The sequence below is a fragment of the Eremomyces bilateralis genome (genome assembly GCF_010015585.1).
Source record: "Eremomyces bilateralis CBS 781.70 unplaced genomic scaffold P152scaffold_24, whole genome shotgun sequence".
Taxonomy (NCBI): Eukaryota; Fungi; Ascomycota; class Dothideomycetes; order Eremomycetales; family Eremomycetaceae; genus Eremomyces; species Eremomyces bilateralis.
In genome coordinates, this window is record NW_022985090.1 from 81,169 (window position 1) to 98,543 (window position 17,375).

The 17,375-nt window shown below is 51.0% G+C and overlaps 5 protein-coding genes across 5 annotated transcripts; 3 read left to right on the top strand and 2 right to left on the bottom strand.

Moving 5' to 3' along the window:
* The first annotated feature begins 182 nt into the window (after nucleotides 1-182).
* Nucleotides 183-606, top strand: P152DRAFT_158127 (uncharacterized protein). The gene has a single exon (XM_033673994.1). It carries the CDS (start codon nucleotides 286-288, stop codon nucleotides 511-513), a length of 228 nt encoding a protein of 75 aa, XP_033531099.1. The 5' UTR covers nucleotides 183-285; the 3' UTR covers nucleotides 514-606.
* Nucleotides 607-3,937: 3,331 nt separating this feature from the next.
* P152DRAFT_384906 (uncharacterized protein) lies at nucleotides 3,938-4,963 on the bottom strand (the record flags this gene model as incomplete). The annotated part of the gene is made up of 1 exon (XM_033675812.1): nucleotides 3,938-4,963. A coding segment is annotated over one exon (1,026 nt), but the record flags the coding sequence as incomplete, so codon positions are not given.
* A 968-nt stretch (nucleotides 4,964-5,931) lies between these two features.
* Nucleotides 5,932-10,665, bottom strand: P152DRAFT_451919 (uncharacterized protein; the record flags this gene model as incomplete). Its single annotated transcript, XM_033678260.1, has 7 exons — nucleotides 5,932-7,019; nucleotides 7,104-8,765; nucleotides 8,876-9,154; nucleotides 9,409-9,455; nucleotides 9,534-9,656; nucleotides 10,277-10,394; nucleotides 10,581-10,665. The coding sequence occupies 7 exons, from the start codon at nucleotides 10,663-10,665 to the stop codon at nucleotides 5,932-5,934; spliced, it is 3,402 nt and encodes a 1,133-aa protein (XP_033531101.1).
* Nucleotides 10,666-12,170: 1,505 nt separating this feature from the next.
* On the top strand, nucleotides 12,171-13,296 carry P152DRAFT_441667 (cysteine proteinase). Its single transcript, XM_033677711.1, has 2 exons — nucleotides 12,171-12,833; nucleotides 12,883-13,296. Exons 1-2 carry the CDS (start codon nucleotides 12,491-12,493, stop codon nucleotides 13,245-13,247), a joined length of 708 nt encoding a protein of 235 aa, XP_033531102.1. The 5' UTR covers nucleotides 12,171-12,490; the 3' UTR covers nucleotides 13,248-13,296.
* Nucleotides 13,297-16,709: 3,413 nt separating this feature from the next.
* P152DRAFT_461419 (uncharacterized protein) lies at nucleotides 16,710-17,179 on the top strand. The gene has a single exon (XM_033680124.1). It carries the CDS (start codon nucleotides 16,859-16,861, stop codon nucleotides 17,081-17,083), a length of 225 nt encoding a protein of 74 aa, XP_033531103.1. The 5' UTR covers nucleotides 16,710-16,858; the 3' UTR covers nucleotides 17,084-17,179.
* Nucleotides 17,180-17,375: the final 196 nt, after the last annotated feature.

A 17,375-nucleotide genomic window follows, 5' to 3' on the forward strand; every position in this document is an offset into this window, starting at 1 on the left:
TGCGAAAAGTAAGGACCTTACCGTAAACTAGCCCTAGATTTCTGGAAAGGTTATTTTTTACCTTACATGACGGTATTATGCGCTAGCTTAATATGGTTAGTGTATTTTTTGTATCAATAGCACGCTAGTCGTATATAGTTAGTAACAACGATTCTACCAAGGCCCCAAACTCCAAACCACCGTCATTTCTATCTACGATATCTTCACAAAACGACGTTTAATCTTAATATACAATACATTTCTATAATGCCCTGATCAAAGGCTACAAAGCAATATTTATATCACATGAAAAAGTCTATGTTCTACTCACTTCAAACTGTCGCGTCTTCTTGTCAACTGTCGAGCCGAAAGATGATGCACGTTGCCTTGGGCAACGAGCTGGAATATTTGATGCATTTTCTGCCGCCGCCCATAGCCGTACGAAACCTAACTTATTATTATTATTATTTACATGAGCAGATTGCTCTCGATGAGCTGTATAATTTGATATGGATAAGACAATATCTAGACTAGGTTTTCGTTGGTTACGGGTATGCCATTGCGTTGAGCATGAAAGTGCTCAACTTCTTGAATAAGTTTGTGGCCACTTTATTCATCAACTACAGAACTCAAAATAATTTCACCAAACATCGATCAATTCGTACTTTTTTTACATCAAATTATTCGTCTTGATAAGCTCTACTACTCCATCTATTCAAATGCCCCCTAAAGATCGTCTTGTCTGGAAATATTTCGAGGAGCGCCCTGAGCTTGGCATACCGAAGCAAAAGTATTGTACACTTTGCAATAGATACAGCTGTCAATCGAACACCACCAGAGAACGCACACATCTCGTTACTATTTGCAAGGAAAATATGGAGGCAAAGGAATCAGAGAACAGAGGAAAGGATGAGATACAGAGAAAGAGGCCTCTTTCTCCAAATGAAGATGCTTCGCCTATTGTCAAAATACCCAGGCAAACGACGCTGACAGCAAACGGTATTACCTACCGTACGCAGGGCGAGAGACTGCAGGAGAGAATCGAGGCTCTTCTAACGCGGTTCATCGTGATGTCTGGATCTCCATTTTCACTTGTTGAAAACAGCGATTTCCAGAGTTTTATCAAGATACTCGATCCTGCCTTCAAACTCCCTAATCGCGAACGCCTCAGTGGTGAGCTCCTCGCCGACCTATATCACAAAACATCGCTTCAAGTCCAACACGTTATCGACCATCGACGCGACCATTTCAGCCTCAATTTCTGTCTGGACGAGTCGAATAACCAACAGAACGATCGCGTCTTGAACTTCTCCGTTGTCCATCCCGACTTTGGATCGCTTACACTCCATACAAGACCTGTCGATGCGCAAGCCTCCTTGACTGGGGAATTCTATTACGAATACTTCCGCTCGGTGGTAAAACCGGTGGTGAAAGGAGATTACAAGCGGATCAACAGTATCTCGACGGATACCTGCAAGACAATGAGGAAGTTCTGGAAACTCTGTCAAAATGATGAAGAGCTATCGCATATCATCTGTGTACCTTGTCAATCTCACAGTTTAAACCTCCTCATTGGCGATATCATCAAGATGGACCATTTCCGCGATCATTTCACCACTTTCAAGAATCTCGTCCGCGACCTCTCGTCCTCAAACAAAACCATCGGTGAGATTAAAAAGATACAGCAAGAGAACGGACGGAAATATATCGCTTTTGCTTCAGCGGTAGAGACGCGATGGGGAAGTCATATCGCGATGCTGAAATCGCTGCAGGCGAACAGAGATCCTATACAAGAATTCTTTTTCTCGCGATTACCTCTGCTTACCGGTGATGCGATTAAGAAGCTGAAACCGTACCGCGATGAGATTCTGGCCCCTGGTCTGTGGAATGAGCTTGATCGGACTCTCCACGTCCTTGATCCTATCACCAAGGCTCTGAAAAAGACGGAATCATCTCGATTAGACATTGGGCGTGTCGTAAAGCTCTGGAACGACCTTAGGAAAGAGGTTGAGTCTGCAGGAATCCGGTTTGGTATGGATGCCTTCGCAGCGAAGCTCCTCGCGGTGTTTGATAAGCGATATCAAGACCAGCTGGATGTCTCATTTCACCACCTCGCGTTTTATATCCATCCAGAGTTTAGGAAAGAGCCTCTCCAAGCTGATTCGCTCGATCACATCAAAAGCACGATCCAGGATCTATTTTTTCCAGAGGAGGAAGATGTCCAGGCCTGCCTTGATGAGATTATGCTATTCAAGTCTTCATCGGGCATCTTTGCATCAAATAAGGACCTAGCGAAGCGAGTTGGTGATCCTGAGGGATACTGGAGGTTTGCGGAGGCTCTCCTTCATAGCAGTCGTATCGCTTCTATCGCTGCCCGCATCTTTTCAGCTCCAACGAGCTCAGTTCCATCTGAACGAGCGTTTTCTATTCAGAATCTCACGATGAGTGCGAAGCGCTCACGATTGGATCCAGAGAGATGTAATAAAATGATGTACATCTATATGAATAGGCGATCGATGGACGCGATGAAGCAGGAGCGAAAAGAACGCGGTGTATCGCAGATTGAGATGGAGGATCTCCTCCTCCAAATTGAGGAGGAAATCGGGCTGCGATATCACGCATTTGACGATGTCTAAATAGCTTCATAACTTCCTACTTCAGCGTGTTTTGAGTCTGAGATCTCCATCACTTATGGTTGTCTGTGAACATCATCAACCCGAGGTCGTATTACAAATTTGTATGGTAATGTGGGCCGGTAAAGTAAAAAATCTATAATACCGCCAAGACCCGTAATTACGGGCAATCTATCTTTCATACATCTTACATTACACACCCCTAAGTGCACCCAATGGGCAGCCCACAATCTTTGCTTCAAGGCAACGCTGATTTAGTAGCTACTTCTCCGACATTAATTGCAAGTTTCAAAAATATATAATACTCCAAAGTTCGGAAATGCAATTAAAAATTGACAATAACGACCCTACCGCGACTCGATCCGACCCCGACTCGATCGTGGGGCGTTTCACTAACAAAAAGAGAAGAGGCCCGCCCAATGGACGATCCGTTCAGCTGTTGAGCTACTTCTCTGAACACAAATCGAAATTTCAAGAACATATACTCCGTAACACCAGTCATTAAACTGGTTGCCTAGCCCATGTAACTTCATTCTTCCTTCAGTGGACTGTGGAATAAATCTACTGCGGAGACTAGGAAGGCGATAGATGGTATTGCCGCCGCATGCTTGACTCTTACTATGAATCATTCTATTTCTGGGTTTTGTTATGGAACAGGCCTGCGGCCTGTTCCCTTGGTTGTGGCTGAAGACGTGGCTGGTGGATTATATCAGAGAAGCAAACAAACATGGTAACACAGCATTAGGGCATTGGAGAGGAGAGTCGCTATCTCGCGCACAAAGGTGCCGGGAGATTCCTTATCTCTCTCTCTCTCTCTTCAGTTTAGATTAATGGAACTTGGTAATCGCAGACCTTGCGCATCCAGTCCGTGTCAGGTTTTGGTGGTTTTGGATTGCAAAAGTCGTTACTCAAATTTGGCAGTTTTTTTGCGAGTTGTACGCCAAGCAATGTAACAATATATGCAACCGCCTGATTAAATTCGTCTCATTCAGAGCGGTATCCCTTTTGTCTCAAGGAATTCTTCTGATAGACAGTTACATCAGCGAGTTCTATACCTATTGAAATAAATCCCAAACTTCGTCTTATATCAAGGATTAATCGTAAGAAATCAACAAGAGACTCGCATTACAAAACGCCATGCTGGATCATCCCAGAACACATAACTTCACAACCTCCCCTTTCCCCCTCCAACGCACCCCTCATCGATCCTGATACTACGGCGGATTCCCCCCTTGCACCCGCTGAAAGTCCCTCGGATTATACTGATACCCCCCAACCCTCCCCCCCATCGCCTCCATCTCCTTCGCCCGCGCCCCTCCGTCCCCCTCTTCCCTCGCCTCCCCCACTGCCGGCAATTCCGCCGCGTACCCCTTATGATCCCCAGGTAGCCCCGGCGACCGGAACCCGCTCGTGTCCGACGAATACGACGTCGGGCGCGAGCTGCCCTGGCTGTGTGGGTCCGCCCATTGCGGGTCGGGCGAGCCGTGGGAGTATTCGGAGAGCTGTGCGGAGTGGCGTGGGTGGCCGGGGGAGGGTTTCGGGGTGTCGAGGGAGGCAGGGGAGGGGTGCGGGTAGTCGCCGGGGAGTTCCATGGGTTGGATGACTGGGGGGACGGGTTTATAGTCGGGGTATTGGGCGTAATGCTGGTCTGGGGGGTGTTGGGAGAGGATGTTTTGCTGCGGGCGTTGGTACTGTAGACGCGGCGATTGCAAGGTCGCGGCGGCGATGACTGGCGACATTGGCCCGGCGGTATCGGATCGGTCGGCGGGATTGATGGTTTTCAGTTTCCCGTTCTCCATCATCGCGATCAGCGTGCCCGAGTCGATCAGCTCCGCCTTCTTCACCAGCCGGTCCACCAGCACCTTCGACGCCGCCTTCAGCTGCGCCTTGACGAACGACACCAGCGTGATGTTACACCGGATCTCGATGTCCTCCCGCAGATACAGCCCCTCCGCCGGCGCGCCGATGCCCATCTCGCGCGTCTGCGACGGCTCGCCCGGCTGGGTGCCTGCGATGCGCCAATTGTTGCGTAGGTCGACGCTCATGGGAGCAAGGATGTGGGTTTGCAGGCCCCACGGCATGTCGTGGAAGCACCCCTTGAAGGTGATCTGGCCAGAGCCCATCTTCCCGAGGCCGGGCACGAACTGCACGCGCTCGGCGATCTCGTACCAGGTGGCGTAGAACTCATCGGCTTCGGCATTGCGGGGGGGCTTGGTTGGCTGGTGGCCGGTGACGAGCGGGTTGAGGGTGATGATCTCGCTGTGGGAGTGGAGGATGTCGATGGCGAGTTGGCGGGGAATGTGGGAGGGGATCGGGGTGATGTTGGTGTAGACATCCTTCTTTCGTAGAACCATGGTCGCGGATCGGTTTCGTCGAAGGTGCTGTTGAAACTTGAACCCTGAGCCCCAGACTGTGGAGAAGTGATCCCTTGTTCAGCCTTATCGACTCGTCTGGTAGTTCCCGCAGCGTCGGTCCCGCCAAATGCTATCTCGATGTTTTCAACGCGAAGAAGATCCGTTCTGATTCCAGGGAAAATCGTCGTTCAGCGCAAAGTCAGCTACAAAAAGGCAAAAGATCAGAAACAGGGGATGGCTCAACATTGGATCAATAAGCAATAAGCATAAAATCTAGGTCGCTCCAAGTGCTGACACCACGTGATGTCATTATCAGCTCCAACTGCTAACAAATGTTGGACGGAGATATACGATCCGCGGTGGCATGCCAGTTTCTGCTTGCCTGGTGGAACTAAGGGAACTGCGCCGCCACAAGACGCAAGCACAAGACGCAAGCGCCTGGATCTGCCACCCGAATAACAACGAGCCTCTGATATGGTGATTGGCAGCATATATATGCTAACATCACGCTCGTTAATGCAGTACTGACTAGTACCTAGGGAACAGTGCCCTTCTGAGATACCCAACCGTCACCAGGCAGCAAACCCATGCAGTTTCATATATGAATAGTATATATAGAAGTATTCCACAGGCCAATCTATCATTCCAAATGCCGACCATGAACAGGGGCCAGGAAAGCAAAGGGGGTATCCCATGCCTCGTACATAACTATCCGAGCGAGTGACCTTCAGCTTGTTGATCCACCAAGCCAGATTTCATCCGCAACGTGCTCTCTCGTCCTCTAAAAACCATCTAACCTTAGAAATAAAATTCCATCGTATCTCATCCATGTAATATCCTCGTTCCTTCCCCGGTAATCGCCGCCTCGGGTCATACCTCATAAAACACCTAGATTCTCACCGTCCTTCAAATCATCCGATATCTGCAGTCATCGCTACCCACCGCCACCCCCCCACCGGAACCCCTCAAGCTGCATACACCGGCGCCTTAAACAGCACGCTCCTTCCCCTCACCTGCACCCCCAACCCCACCGCCATTCTCACCCTCTTCTCCTCCTTCCCCTCCGTCCCCAAACTCACCTGACTTCCCCCCTTCTTCTCTGCTGCCGGCGCCACCGGCGCCACCTTCTTACTCCCACTCGACATCAACCCCGCCAACATACTTCTCCTCCCCGCCTTCTCGTCCTTTCCTCCCACCGCCCCCGGGCCCGCGGCATCCTCCGCCGGCTCCTTCGCGTCGCTCGCCGCGCTGTGGAAGCTCGCGCGGTCGTCTTTCTCGCCGTCAGCGGCGGTCGACGCAAGCGGGTTGGTGAGCGTGGGGATGCCGGATTCGGATTTCATGGTGTCGGCGACGACGGGGGTGCCGGGGAGGTAGTAGTCGATGCACACCTCGCGCGACTCACAGGGGAGGTGCAGGAGGATGTTGACGGCGAGTTCAACGATCATGTAGACGCCACCGTTGAGCTCAGGAGGCGAGGGGTCTTGGAGGTATCGTTGGAAGTCCGCGACGAGGCGCTCGTTGAGGGAGTCGATGAGCTGGGCGCGGTGGGCGGCGGCGTTGGGGGAGCGGAGTTGGTCGACCAGGCCTTCGAGCGTGGTGAGGCGCCAGGAGATGATCTTGCTGGAGAGGTTCTCTTCCTCCTCGGCGGATTGGACCTGTCCGACATACCGCCGGATGTTCATCTGGATCTGCTTGAGCTGCGACGAGAGGGCGGGGTCGAGGTCCGGGTGGAAGAGCTTGTCGAACACTTCGTGGCTGATCCACGCGGAGATGTAGGCGCGGCCGACGGCGGTCATTTCTTGCTTGCCGGTGAGGACCGCGTCTTTGTTCACGGAGGAGGTGAGGAAGGAAGGGATCTCGCGCCAGTTTTTTCGGATGTTGAAGGCGAGTTGGGAGACTAGGCCGTCCAGTCGGGAGAAACGCGTCGCGTATTCGGAGTCGTCGAGAGACGTGCGAGAAAGCGACAGCCGTTGGCGGGCGAGGGTGTTTTGGAGGGAGTGGACCTGGGCTTCTTTCTCGAAGTAGTATTTCTTGACCTTTTGGTATTTGTCGCCTATCGGACGGTTAGCACTTCATCCACATACGGTGAGAAGTTTTCACTGCAAGGCGCAATGTCGCATGGGGAAGGAAAACTTACGCAGTTCTTTATGCTCCCTCACGAGCTGATTGAACTGCCCCTCCTCTTCCTCCGACTGACCCGTTGCGCTTCTCGGCGGCGGAGTATTGTTGCGACTCGGATCACCATCCTGCTGCAAAGTCTGCGGCTGTCCTGGTCGATACTGTTGACCCTGCGGGGGGCCACCAGGAGGAGGTGGATACCCTGGCGTCGGTGGCTGCATCTGTCCTTGGTTGAACTGCTGTTGTGCTTGTTGCGGCTGTTGCGGCTGTTGCGGCTGTTGCGGCTGTAGCCCAGGCATCTCCCGACTTTGCTGCAGGGCTCCTTTCGGTAGCTCGCCGGATCGTTGCAATTTTCCTCCCGAAGCGAGCGGCGCCATAGATGTCCCTTGCTGTTGCTGTTGCTGGTGCTGCTGCTGTTGTTGTTGTTGTTGTTGTTGCTGCTGCTGCTGCTGCTGTTGTCCCTGCAGAACGTGTTGGGGCGTTTGCTGGTTGATATCGATTGATGTCCGTTCCTGACTTTGGCCTTGCTCGCCCTGTGGGATATATGGCGAGTAATTCTGCACCAATGGAGACGGGGGGTTCAACTGCTGTTGAGACGACGGGCGACCGGTGTTCAGAAGCAAGTCTTGGTCGGACTGGTTCAGCGACTGCGGTTGCTGGACGATCCTAACGGATTGCGGTGGTTCCCCTTGCGGATGGCTTTGCTGCGACGAAGGGCGTCTTGGCTGCAAGAACTGTAGGTCAGGTTGTTGCTGCGTCTGTGCACGCGCTTGCGGCGGATATTGCTGGTCGCCTTGCTGCTGGTAGTACTGAACGCGAACGTTCGGGTCGGCACCAGGTGGAGGTGGGCCTTGAATGGCAAGGCCTTGCGGTGGTGGTTGGAACGCGTGGTAGACTCCCGGCTGTTGAGGGTTGCCTTGCTGGCCTTGGTAAGGCTGGTAGCCAGGCGGGGCGCCTTGGCGGTTCACGGCTTGATCTGGCTGGCCGAAGCGGTCGGGGCCAGCTCCGCTCTGCGAACTTTGATCGGTGCTGGTTCGCTGGAGTTGGGGGTTCGAGGGATACCCAGACTGTCCTTGCGGGTATGGTTGATTGGGGGATTCCTTCGACGGCACGACGGGAGGGGAGTCACGGACAAGGTAGGGGTCGTAATCGGACTCTTCGTCTACTTCGGTGGAAATGGGGAGGTGTTGGGAGGAAGCAAGGCGAGTGTCCCAATATTGACGGTTGGGGTCTTCTGCTGGCTGGATGCTATATCGGTTTGAAGGAGACCGTTTTTCGCGAAGAGAGACTGTTCGCGAAAGTCCCTTGTTCGGTGCGAGCTGAGACCCGTCTTGTGATTCTCTATGAGAATGACCGAATCCCAATCGACCTAGAAGTCGGTCTTTCTTCGACTCCGGTGCGTGCGAGGTGGGAAGCTTGGTTTGCGGGGTTGCGTATGAATATCGGCGGTCCGCGTTGTAATTTTGGTTCCCCTCCTTGGCAGGGACCGGAGAAGCAACGTCAACCGCTGGTGGGTCAATGGAATGGCTGGGCGCCGGTTTCAGGGTACCGGACCTCGATACCCCGATATGTTGATATCTTTCGTCGGTCGGCGGCTGTTGGAAATACTGGGGCGACCGTTGTTGCTGCCGCTGTGACTGCTGCGAAGGAGGCTGAGAAGAGTGAGGAGGGTCGTGACGCTCTGTGAATCAAATCGTAGTCGATGTCAGCCTGGAGATGCAGCACGGTGAAGTGGGAAGGGAAGCTCTCCGCTCCTCATTCAGGGTCAGGGAAATTCGAGAGGAGGCCCACCTGACGGGACGGATTGCTGCGATTGCTGCGATTGCTGCGATTGCTGCGATTGCTGCGAGTGCGCCGATGGATTCCCCACTGCCGGCTGCGAATGTTTCCTTGAACTGAAGATGGGCATCGCAATATGCGAGGCTGACGGGAATACGGAGGAAGCAGTGGAAGCGGGCGAAGTGGGTGAAGCGTTTGTGTGGAGAGGAGAGCCGCGCAAAGGGGTTCCTGGAATCTGACTGGAAGTTCCAATAAGGAGACAGGAGGGCAGGGTGGGGCTGAAAGGACAAGCTGTTCCTCACAAGTGACAAGTCACAGCAGCTGCTTGGAAGTCTGTCACCGTCCCAGGCTGCTTTTTTCCTCGCTCTGTTGGTACTCGCTGCAGTAGCTGTAATATGGAGGATGCACGCTTAGACGAATGGGCGTCGCTGGATGGCTAAGAATAAAGTCGTCAAGCGGAAACCCGGCGCCCGAGCGCGACCGCGACACTGCAAGAAAAGGTATCGACGCGGACGCGCAACACCTGTCTCCCAGCAAACACGTACGAGCAGAAGGTGCCAGGCGGATGTTTGAGGAGAAATCGAAGAAAAGGCTAGCAGATGTTTAAGGATACGGTTTAGGATACGGGCAGGTCTTGTTCTATCGATTTCGCAGGAACGCCAGCACCTACGCCTCACAACCCGTCTTGCCGTCTTGCAGCTGGTGCACTAGAATTAGGTAGATGAATGACAGACCTTCCCCGGGTCCAGGAGTGAAGACTGAAAAGGCAGCAGGAACCTCTGCCGCCACTCCACTGTAAAGCAGAAAGCTGAGAAACAGCTTGCGTTTAAGGAGGTCTGCCCGCATCAGCAGCACATGGATACGGGACGGTGTAGGAACCGACTGCCACCAGCAGCTAGCCTATCCAATGGTCTGGTCGGGGTTCGGTGCGAGGACGGAGATGTCGGACTATCAGTGCCATGGGAGCCGATGGGAGTTGGGATGAAGCCAGCAGCTCCAGCTCAGGAGTGAGGTTATGCTCCTTAGTACACTAAGTACAGGGCAATCAAGGGGGCACGGCGGGTTACGGACAGAAATCAAGACGGGTTCAGTTAGACCCGTGAGAATCATAATGTTTTGTGACCACCTACCGCATATTCAAGCTGCCAGATATGAGATAGCCGAATGCCTAACCAAAAGAAACCAGCTGGGTGGTTCATGGAGGAGGCTGTGCAAGTAGGCATGCATACTATTCGACTCCACACTGTCCACAGGCATGAGAATTGATACCTACCCGCGCCAACATCTCCGGTCTGCCCGATCCTTTTTTCTGTTACATGGACCATTTTCAGCTTTGGACTATTTCGTCTTGCAGATTCGGTAGTTTACAATTTACCTTCACCATCATGTCATTGACAACCCAATGTGGCTCACGATAAACTCCAATCCGAGGAAATGTTGAGGACCTGAAGCCAGCCACCAGGCGGGGTCCAATGACATGTAATGCTATTTTTAGGATCTCGCGTTCCCTTATCCTCATCGATCCTGAGTCCTGTCAGGCGAGTGTCAGCACTTAAACCTCAATTCTGCAAATGTTGGTTCGTTGTTCTGGTTCCAATATTAATGCCTAGGGAATGTGGATAATATGGCGGGAAGGGGGATTGCGTGACCGCTTTCTCAATATTGCTCTACCACTCCATGTCAGATCAATGCAACTGTCTCAAGTCTCCAACCCAACCTGAACCACGAGGGACTATTCTCAGTTCCATGGGAATCAAGACCAGTTGGCGAATTGAGGCTCTGCAATGCAAACAAGCTGCCATAGTCTCACCCCTGTTAAGTGCACAACAGATGTCTGGTTGGCATTAGGGCTCAGTGTCTTATTGCCTGAGGCAAGTATCCCTCCAACCCTCCTACCGTTCTAGGTAAAATATGAACGGGTACGCTCGGAGTCGAACCCGCGACCACCAGGTAAGCCCCTGAATGCCTTTTATAACTCCTTTCCATGCCTAAGCACCACAGTGCAAAAGAGAAAAAGGTAGGCATAGCGATTCCCAGTAGAAGTGTACAACTATAAGCCCGAGGCCCTAGGTAACCCCCTAGGGTTTTTTCAACATACTCCCGATACTTTCGTCCTGTGGGGAGTGAATCGAGCGGTTATAACCACCACGGCTTAGCCAGATTATTTCCGCTGAAAGGATTTGTTTAAACTGGGTATATAAATTCCATCGGCAATTCACCCCCAACCAATATATCCCCCCCTGTTGACCTCCCAACTCAATGAAAGGGGTTAATACAGCAAGTTTCCATCTCTGGAGAGTCAAAGCCAGGCGAAGAAAGTTAATGGTTGGAAGCATCTTGGAGCCCAGGGGTGACTATGGTCAGCGTTAGGGTCATCACTTCGCCCAACTGGGCGGAACATCCGGAATAAAACCAACTGCTGGCCTGGAAGCGTATTCCCAGGCTCGAAAACTGTTAATCATTACTTTCCTTTCGCATTGCTTGGCCCTTCGAATACAAATCTCAGCCCCTACTCCATTGAATTAGGTGAGCCGAAAATTACGACTCGTCGGCAAGGTAGGCAGAACGTGTCAACGCGGCAGAGGGGTATCACGCAACGCAATTTTACGGGGCGGCAGCTTTGATGGACATAAAAATAGTGGATGTTATCATGTTTGCATCCTTGATGCCCCGATAAGTCCTGTCGCCAGGTCCTTTCCACTCACTTCATCCCATAATTCCACTATCACGTCCCACAGCCTCGATTCAACCACAGGGGAGAGCCTGCGGTAGACGAGGTGATCGACCTCATACGTCGGATATAACGGCGGAGTCGTAAAGCTAGCTTTGCCGTCGCAATCCATCCTAAGTTTGTCCATGATGCAGTAAACGTCCTCGTCATGCGGAACCACTCTCCGAATCGAGGGGCCAGAAACCCCAAGTTCGTTGGCCGTTTTAATCGCTTTCACGGCATCTTCTGCTGAGAGAAGAGGTATAACGGTTAGGTATGAGGTTCATCGATAGTTGGTACACGCGGGCGAATTGATTGACTGAGGGAGAGGCAAAAATGTACCATATCAGCTCATTGTCTTTGATATTGCTGGAGGCTGTCTTCCTCGAAACCAGTTTTGTTGGCCTCGGGCAAGACCTGGTGGGATTCAATAGTGCTGTTCTCTGAGACGCTGGTCATAATGTGAGATGACTAAGAAATTTACTGCTTGTTGGACGGACAAGAAGGCCTTGATAAATGAGTCGGAGAATTATGAAATGTGAGACTAGTATGAACGTTTGGTACGGGTGGATGACTGATTCCCACATATCATATCTGCCTAAAACTGCTAATGGAATGGCCATGCTGAAATGCCCGAAAATTTCGTCTTGGTCACATTTTTTAGTGAATTGACACGGAGTAGAAAGAATTCACACGGGGATGAAGATGGTGGCCAGTGAGTCGACCTTCAATTTCCCAATATGCCACCGATCACCAAGCTCCCTGGAGCCTCAACTCGCTCCTTGCCTCCATCACTCTAGCGACAGCTCACAGCTACACTACTACAATACCGTAGGTAGCCTGTGGGAGTGAAAGAACCAACATAATTCCCGATCCACCATATCTCCGCATAGGCATCCAAGGTTCCAGATTCCGCGATGCCAGGTCCGTACCGAAAGCACTTCATCCCCCTTGAATCCGACCCGGAAGTGTTCACCCGTCTCCTGCATAAGCTGGGCATCTCACCGGACCTCCGATTCCAGGAAATCTATGCGATCGACGAACCTGATCAGCTACCACACCCAGCCTTAGCGCTTGTCTTCATTTTCCCTGCGCCAGCGGCCTACGAGGTTCAAAAAGCAAAGGAGGATTCTGGATCGAGCGAATATGCCGGAGGTGATGACCAGGATGTAATGTGGTTCAAGCAAACAATCCATAACGCGTGTGGATTCTACGCTCTGCTCCATTCCGTCTGCAACGGACCTGCTAAGGCATATATCCGTAAGTTATGGTGGGGATTTGAAAATCCACATAACTAAACCAAACCCAGAGCCAGGAACCCTTTTAGGAAGGCTCATGGATACTTGCCGATCGTTGGGGACGGAAGACCGCATCCGTGTGCTGGAAGATTCTAAAGAGCTTGAGACTATCTATGCAGAGGCTGCTAGAGAAGGGGGCACTCCAGTGCCGGGTGCTGAAGAAGAGGTGGACTCCCATTACATCTGCTTTGTCAAGTCCACCGGAAATTCTCATCTATATGAGCTCGATGGGGACCGAAAGGGTCCAGTCGACAAAGGCTTCGTGGAAGCGGATGATGTGTTGGCCGAAGAAAGCCTAAATGTTGTCAAACAGTATATGCAGGATGCTGGTCTTGGTCACGGTCTCATGGCCCTGGTAAGCGACAGCGCAAGGTGATTAGCAGAAGAGATTCTCGTGAGTCATCTGTCGTCCGGTAGGTGCGGCCTGAAATGAGCATAGTTGCAAAGGATACAAATGATATTCCCCATGCCTTCAACGCCACCCAGACTGTTCGCCGCCTGTTCTGAAAGTTTGAGGACAAGTTCCGGAATCCGCGTCCAGCACCAAGGATATTTAAGCCAAAGCAGAGGATGGCATGAGTGGCATCAGAATCAAACTAAGGCTACCTCCGCGGGCCTGACGTTTGTGGGAATATAAGTACTTTGATGGACCCACTGGTTTGCTGCTCTTCTTCGCTCCTCATTCATCTATCATCCAGACTCTATCCCCTTCGTGGCCCGACAGGCTCCAAATATTTGGGCACCGCAATCCCTATTGGCCATGAAGGGGATATATACATGATTCTATACACACAAGATTCTACACACCCTCATACAAAAATTCTATATACACCACACCTCGACCACTAACCGGCTGCGGAAGCACCTTCGTCGTACGTTCACCAACGGGATCTGCCAACGTTGTGGGACGAAGTAGACAGCGCTTAGAACGAGAGGTGAATATATATTATCTTTTCCAATAGCCAAATGAGTGCTAATCCAGTCGAGTCCCATCATTTTCGTCCACTCGAAATGGGTCAACCCCTCATTTTGGTATATCGTCAGCTTGGGATGCCAACCATTGCTCCTGGCGCTAGAATGAGGAGGCAGACACCCGCGACGAACCGAACTTTTCGATCTGGATTTATATAATGACTATTACCTGCCCGCATAGATGAGTGTATGAATCCTTCAATTCACTCAAGAGATCCCCCGGTGGTTTGCAGAATCACATCATTCACACATCATTCACTGAATCACTGACAGGATATATTGCCTTCCTTCTACCGTTGCTGGCGCTACTGGGTCGCCTCATATGGCGGCCAGAAGGCGGAAAGAGAGATGCGTTATCCGGACCAGAAGGCATTCTCGAATACCCAGCTCCAAAGCATGGGAGTGGCGAAAGACGACCACTCTATCCCTAAGCTTAAGGTGGTGGACCAAAAATCTTATTACATGCATCGGATGTCGTATTTGCTAACAACGGAACACTCCCGGCGGATAAGCGGGAGGTGAATCATCTGTGCGGCAACAAACGCAATCGAGTTTTTCCACGAACCAAAAAATCTACAGACCTGATAGAATCGGATGAGTCAGGGGGCGGAGATTGGTGTGGTGGCCGAAGAAAGGATATATATCGTCAAACGGTATGTGTAGAGGTCTTATTCATGGCCCCATGGCACTGAAAGGAACCCTCGAGGCTCGGCTTGATATTGTGGAGGCGATAGAACGTGTAGAGTAAGGAGTGTAGGCGGTTTGTGAGCAGGTTGACCACCGCCTGCACTGCCTGCTCTACCAGTGCTGACGCCTCCACCATATCAAGTCGAGCCTTGAGAATTTGACCAAGAATTTGGTCGATCAAAACGGCGGGTAGGGATGGAGCGAGGGTACGATCACCATCTAACTTGGTTGTCTATTTCCATCATACCTCCGCTGTGGTGGTTCGAACCCTAGCTGGATTCCGCGGAGCCCTTTTGATCGACCAAATCATCAGCCAAATCCTCGAGGTTCGACTAGCTCAGCTTCCTAGTACAAAACAATCGCACATCTAAGAAGCCGATAACTAGACCGGATTTCAGGGTCGAATGTATCCCAGGGACCACTGTTCGAAAGCTTCAGCTCGGATTGGTAGACACCTAACGTAACCTAGAGTACATTAGTGTTGCATCGGCTGTTTCTTTTGGAGTCAGTTACATGTCACTTGGATCGCAGATATCCACTTTACCTAGCTACTCCCCGATGTAGATAGAGACACCAAGGGGGCTGGTTAAGGAATCTCCCATAATTCCTACGAGTCCATGGAATGGGATACTATCTATCCATCCTCACCCAGGTGTTTGTGTCCAAGCCTGGTAGAATGAGGCACAGGGTATTTCATCTGAAGGGCATCTTGGTCATTGATGTGATACATCGAACAGCGGCCCCAGACACTGAGGGATATTCGCCAACCTTGCAGCTATACGTCCGCGTATTGTATCAGGACATATCGGCAACCAATTAAGTTCATTAGTGCGACTGCGGTCGGTGCTAGAAAGCGTTAGCACAGAATTTTTTTTCTAGGAGCTGGTTCGTCAATGTCTATCGGCACTGAACTGACTGTTTCAACATTCAAGATATCGTGTTTCCCTTGCACAATCATGACGATCAGATTTTGGGCTCAAAGATTACCTCAACGCAGAACATCGTAGGTGTTTGGTTCAGAAGTGTGCGACCACATATCCGGGGCATGATAGTTTTATCGATTATATAAAGAGAGTCGTTGGGATCTTGTAAAGGACTCCGAAGTCGAGGTGCACATTCGATGAGAGGTGAGATTTTCGCATTATTAGACATGTACTAGTAACTGAAGGGGCCGAGGCCGAGGTGGTAATATATTTACCGTGTCTGAATTCTGAATACGATACTATATGTTGGAGTATCGCGTGACTTCCAGGAGACTCCATGATTTCGCCGCTCATTCATTTCATATGCAGTCGCGCCCCTTGTCGACGTCTTCGGATCTTCAATCTTTTGCCTTAGCAAAATGATAGTTCTCACCTTTAGCGGCTCTGTTCGGATCATCCTACTTGGAGGCTCCTGTCTGCCTCAGCGTTAGCAGACGTGTTGTGGTGGCGACCATGGCACTTAGGAGATCTTGAAGCTCACTACTTACCCGAGCCGAGCATGCTTGTTTTGCTCACAGCTCCCAGTTCTTCGTCGCGTTAGGAAACTTCAGGGATCAATCCTTTGTTGGACATCCATGTCGCATGCGTTCAACCATAGAATATTAGTGCTGAAATGCTCACGAGGCAACAATCAATTCCGTACTCTTCCAGTCAGGTGGACACGGCCTGCACATTTGCTTAGTACACGGTTTCGATTAAACCGGCTTAGGCGATCCATGGAAATGTTATAATCGGTCATGCTAGAAGCCTAGGAATCGGTAATATCCACGAATAATACGAAGAGTCTTGCTTCACGCAAAATCCTCAATTCACTTCGTGGCGACTTGTAATACGAGTGAATTACAAGGGGTTGGCTACCCCTGTTCCAACCGACGAACCGGACCCCCTATTTCTATGCTCAGCCTTACCTCTTGATTTTCGATCCGCCTTCGCTCTCCTCAAAGGACCTTAGTTATCGCCTGTCCAATCAACTGCTGACATGCAATCAGTCGATCGCCCCCATCGCCAGCAGAACGCTTCAAATCTCAATGCAGGAACCCGTTATCCAATGGCCGCTTGATCTCGACGGCGAGGACCGTGTTAGTGCAGGTATCACAGCGGTTGTTGCGCGACTTGATGCCGTCGTCAAATTCTAAGACCCGTCAGAATCAAACCTTTGAAAGGAGGAGCTCGTGTATCATCACCTTGGTCGCGGTCACAGCGACATTGTTCGGTATTTTGGTGCCTTGGAAAATGCCATCATCTTGCAGTTTGCGGAGCCAGACGTCAATCAGATTATAACTGGCAAGGCAAACAAATCCAGTGGCGCGTTCTCTCAAGCTTCGTTGGTTTGAACAACTCACCGATGCCATGTTTCATCCACTCGAGAAAGGTGTTCCATGGGGAGATATCCTGCAACAGCATTTTCTTCGACGACAGCTTTGACGTGAAACTCGGTGATTTCGCCGGATCAACCATTGATGACCTTTCTCTACTCATCTGCTACGAGACCAGCTATGAACTTCCCGGCGAAGATATCGCGATAAGAACGAAACTCTTTGCCCTCGGCTCCACGATCTATGATGGTTAGTTATTCTGGCGGCTGCCATCCAAGAGTCGCATAAAACGTATCTCGAATCGTTCTCAGCCCACGATTCTTGTTCCCCTTTCTATTCACTGCTATTTCCCTCCTTCCAATTGTAGGTTGGGTAAGGCGCTGGAAGTTCCTTCGATGATATTTAAGCACTGTACTATGTAGTACTGACCTCGTTAACTTCCTGCCTGCAACTCCTTAAAGCTCCTCGACTATTACCCGTTGGTTGTTCTAAGTACCGGAACCTTACTCGAATGGGTGAAAGTAACGTGGCGATAGAATGATGAGC

Bases quoted from the DNA above. Each gene is read 5' to 3' on its own strand.
- P152DRAFT_441667 (XM_033677711.1), top strand. From the start codon at position 12,491: ATGCCAGGTCCGTACCGAAAGCACTTCATCCCCCTTGAATCCGACCCG. The intron at 12,834-12,882 runs GTAAGTTATGGT...AACCAAACCCAG, and splicing joins ACCTGCTAAGGCATATATCC to AGCCAGGAACCCTTTTAGGA.
- P152DRAFT_158127 (XM_033673994.1), top strand. From the start codon at position 286: ATGAAAAAGTCTATGTTCTACTCACTTCAAACTGTCGCGTCTTCTTGT.
- P152DRAFT_461419 (XM_033680124.1), top strand. From the start codon at position 16,859: ATGCCATGTTTCATCCACTCGAGAAAGGTGTTCCATGGGGAGATATCC.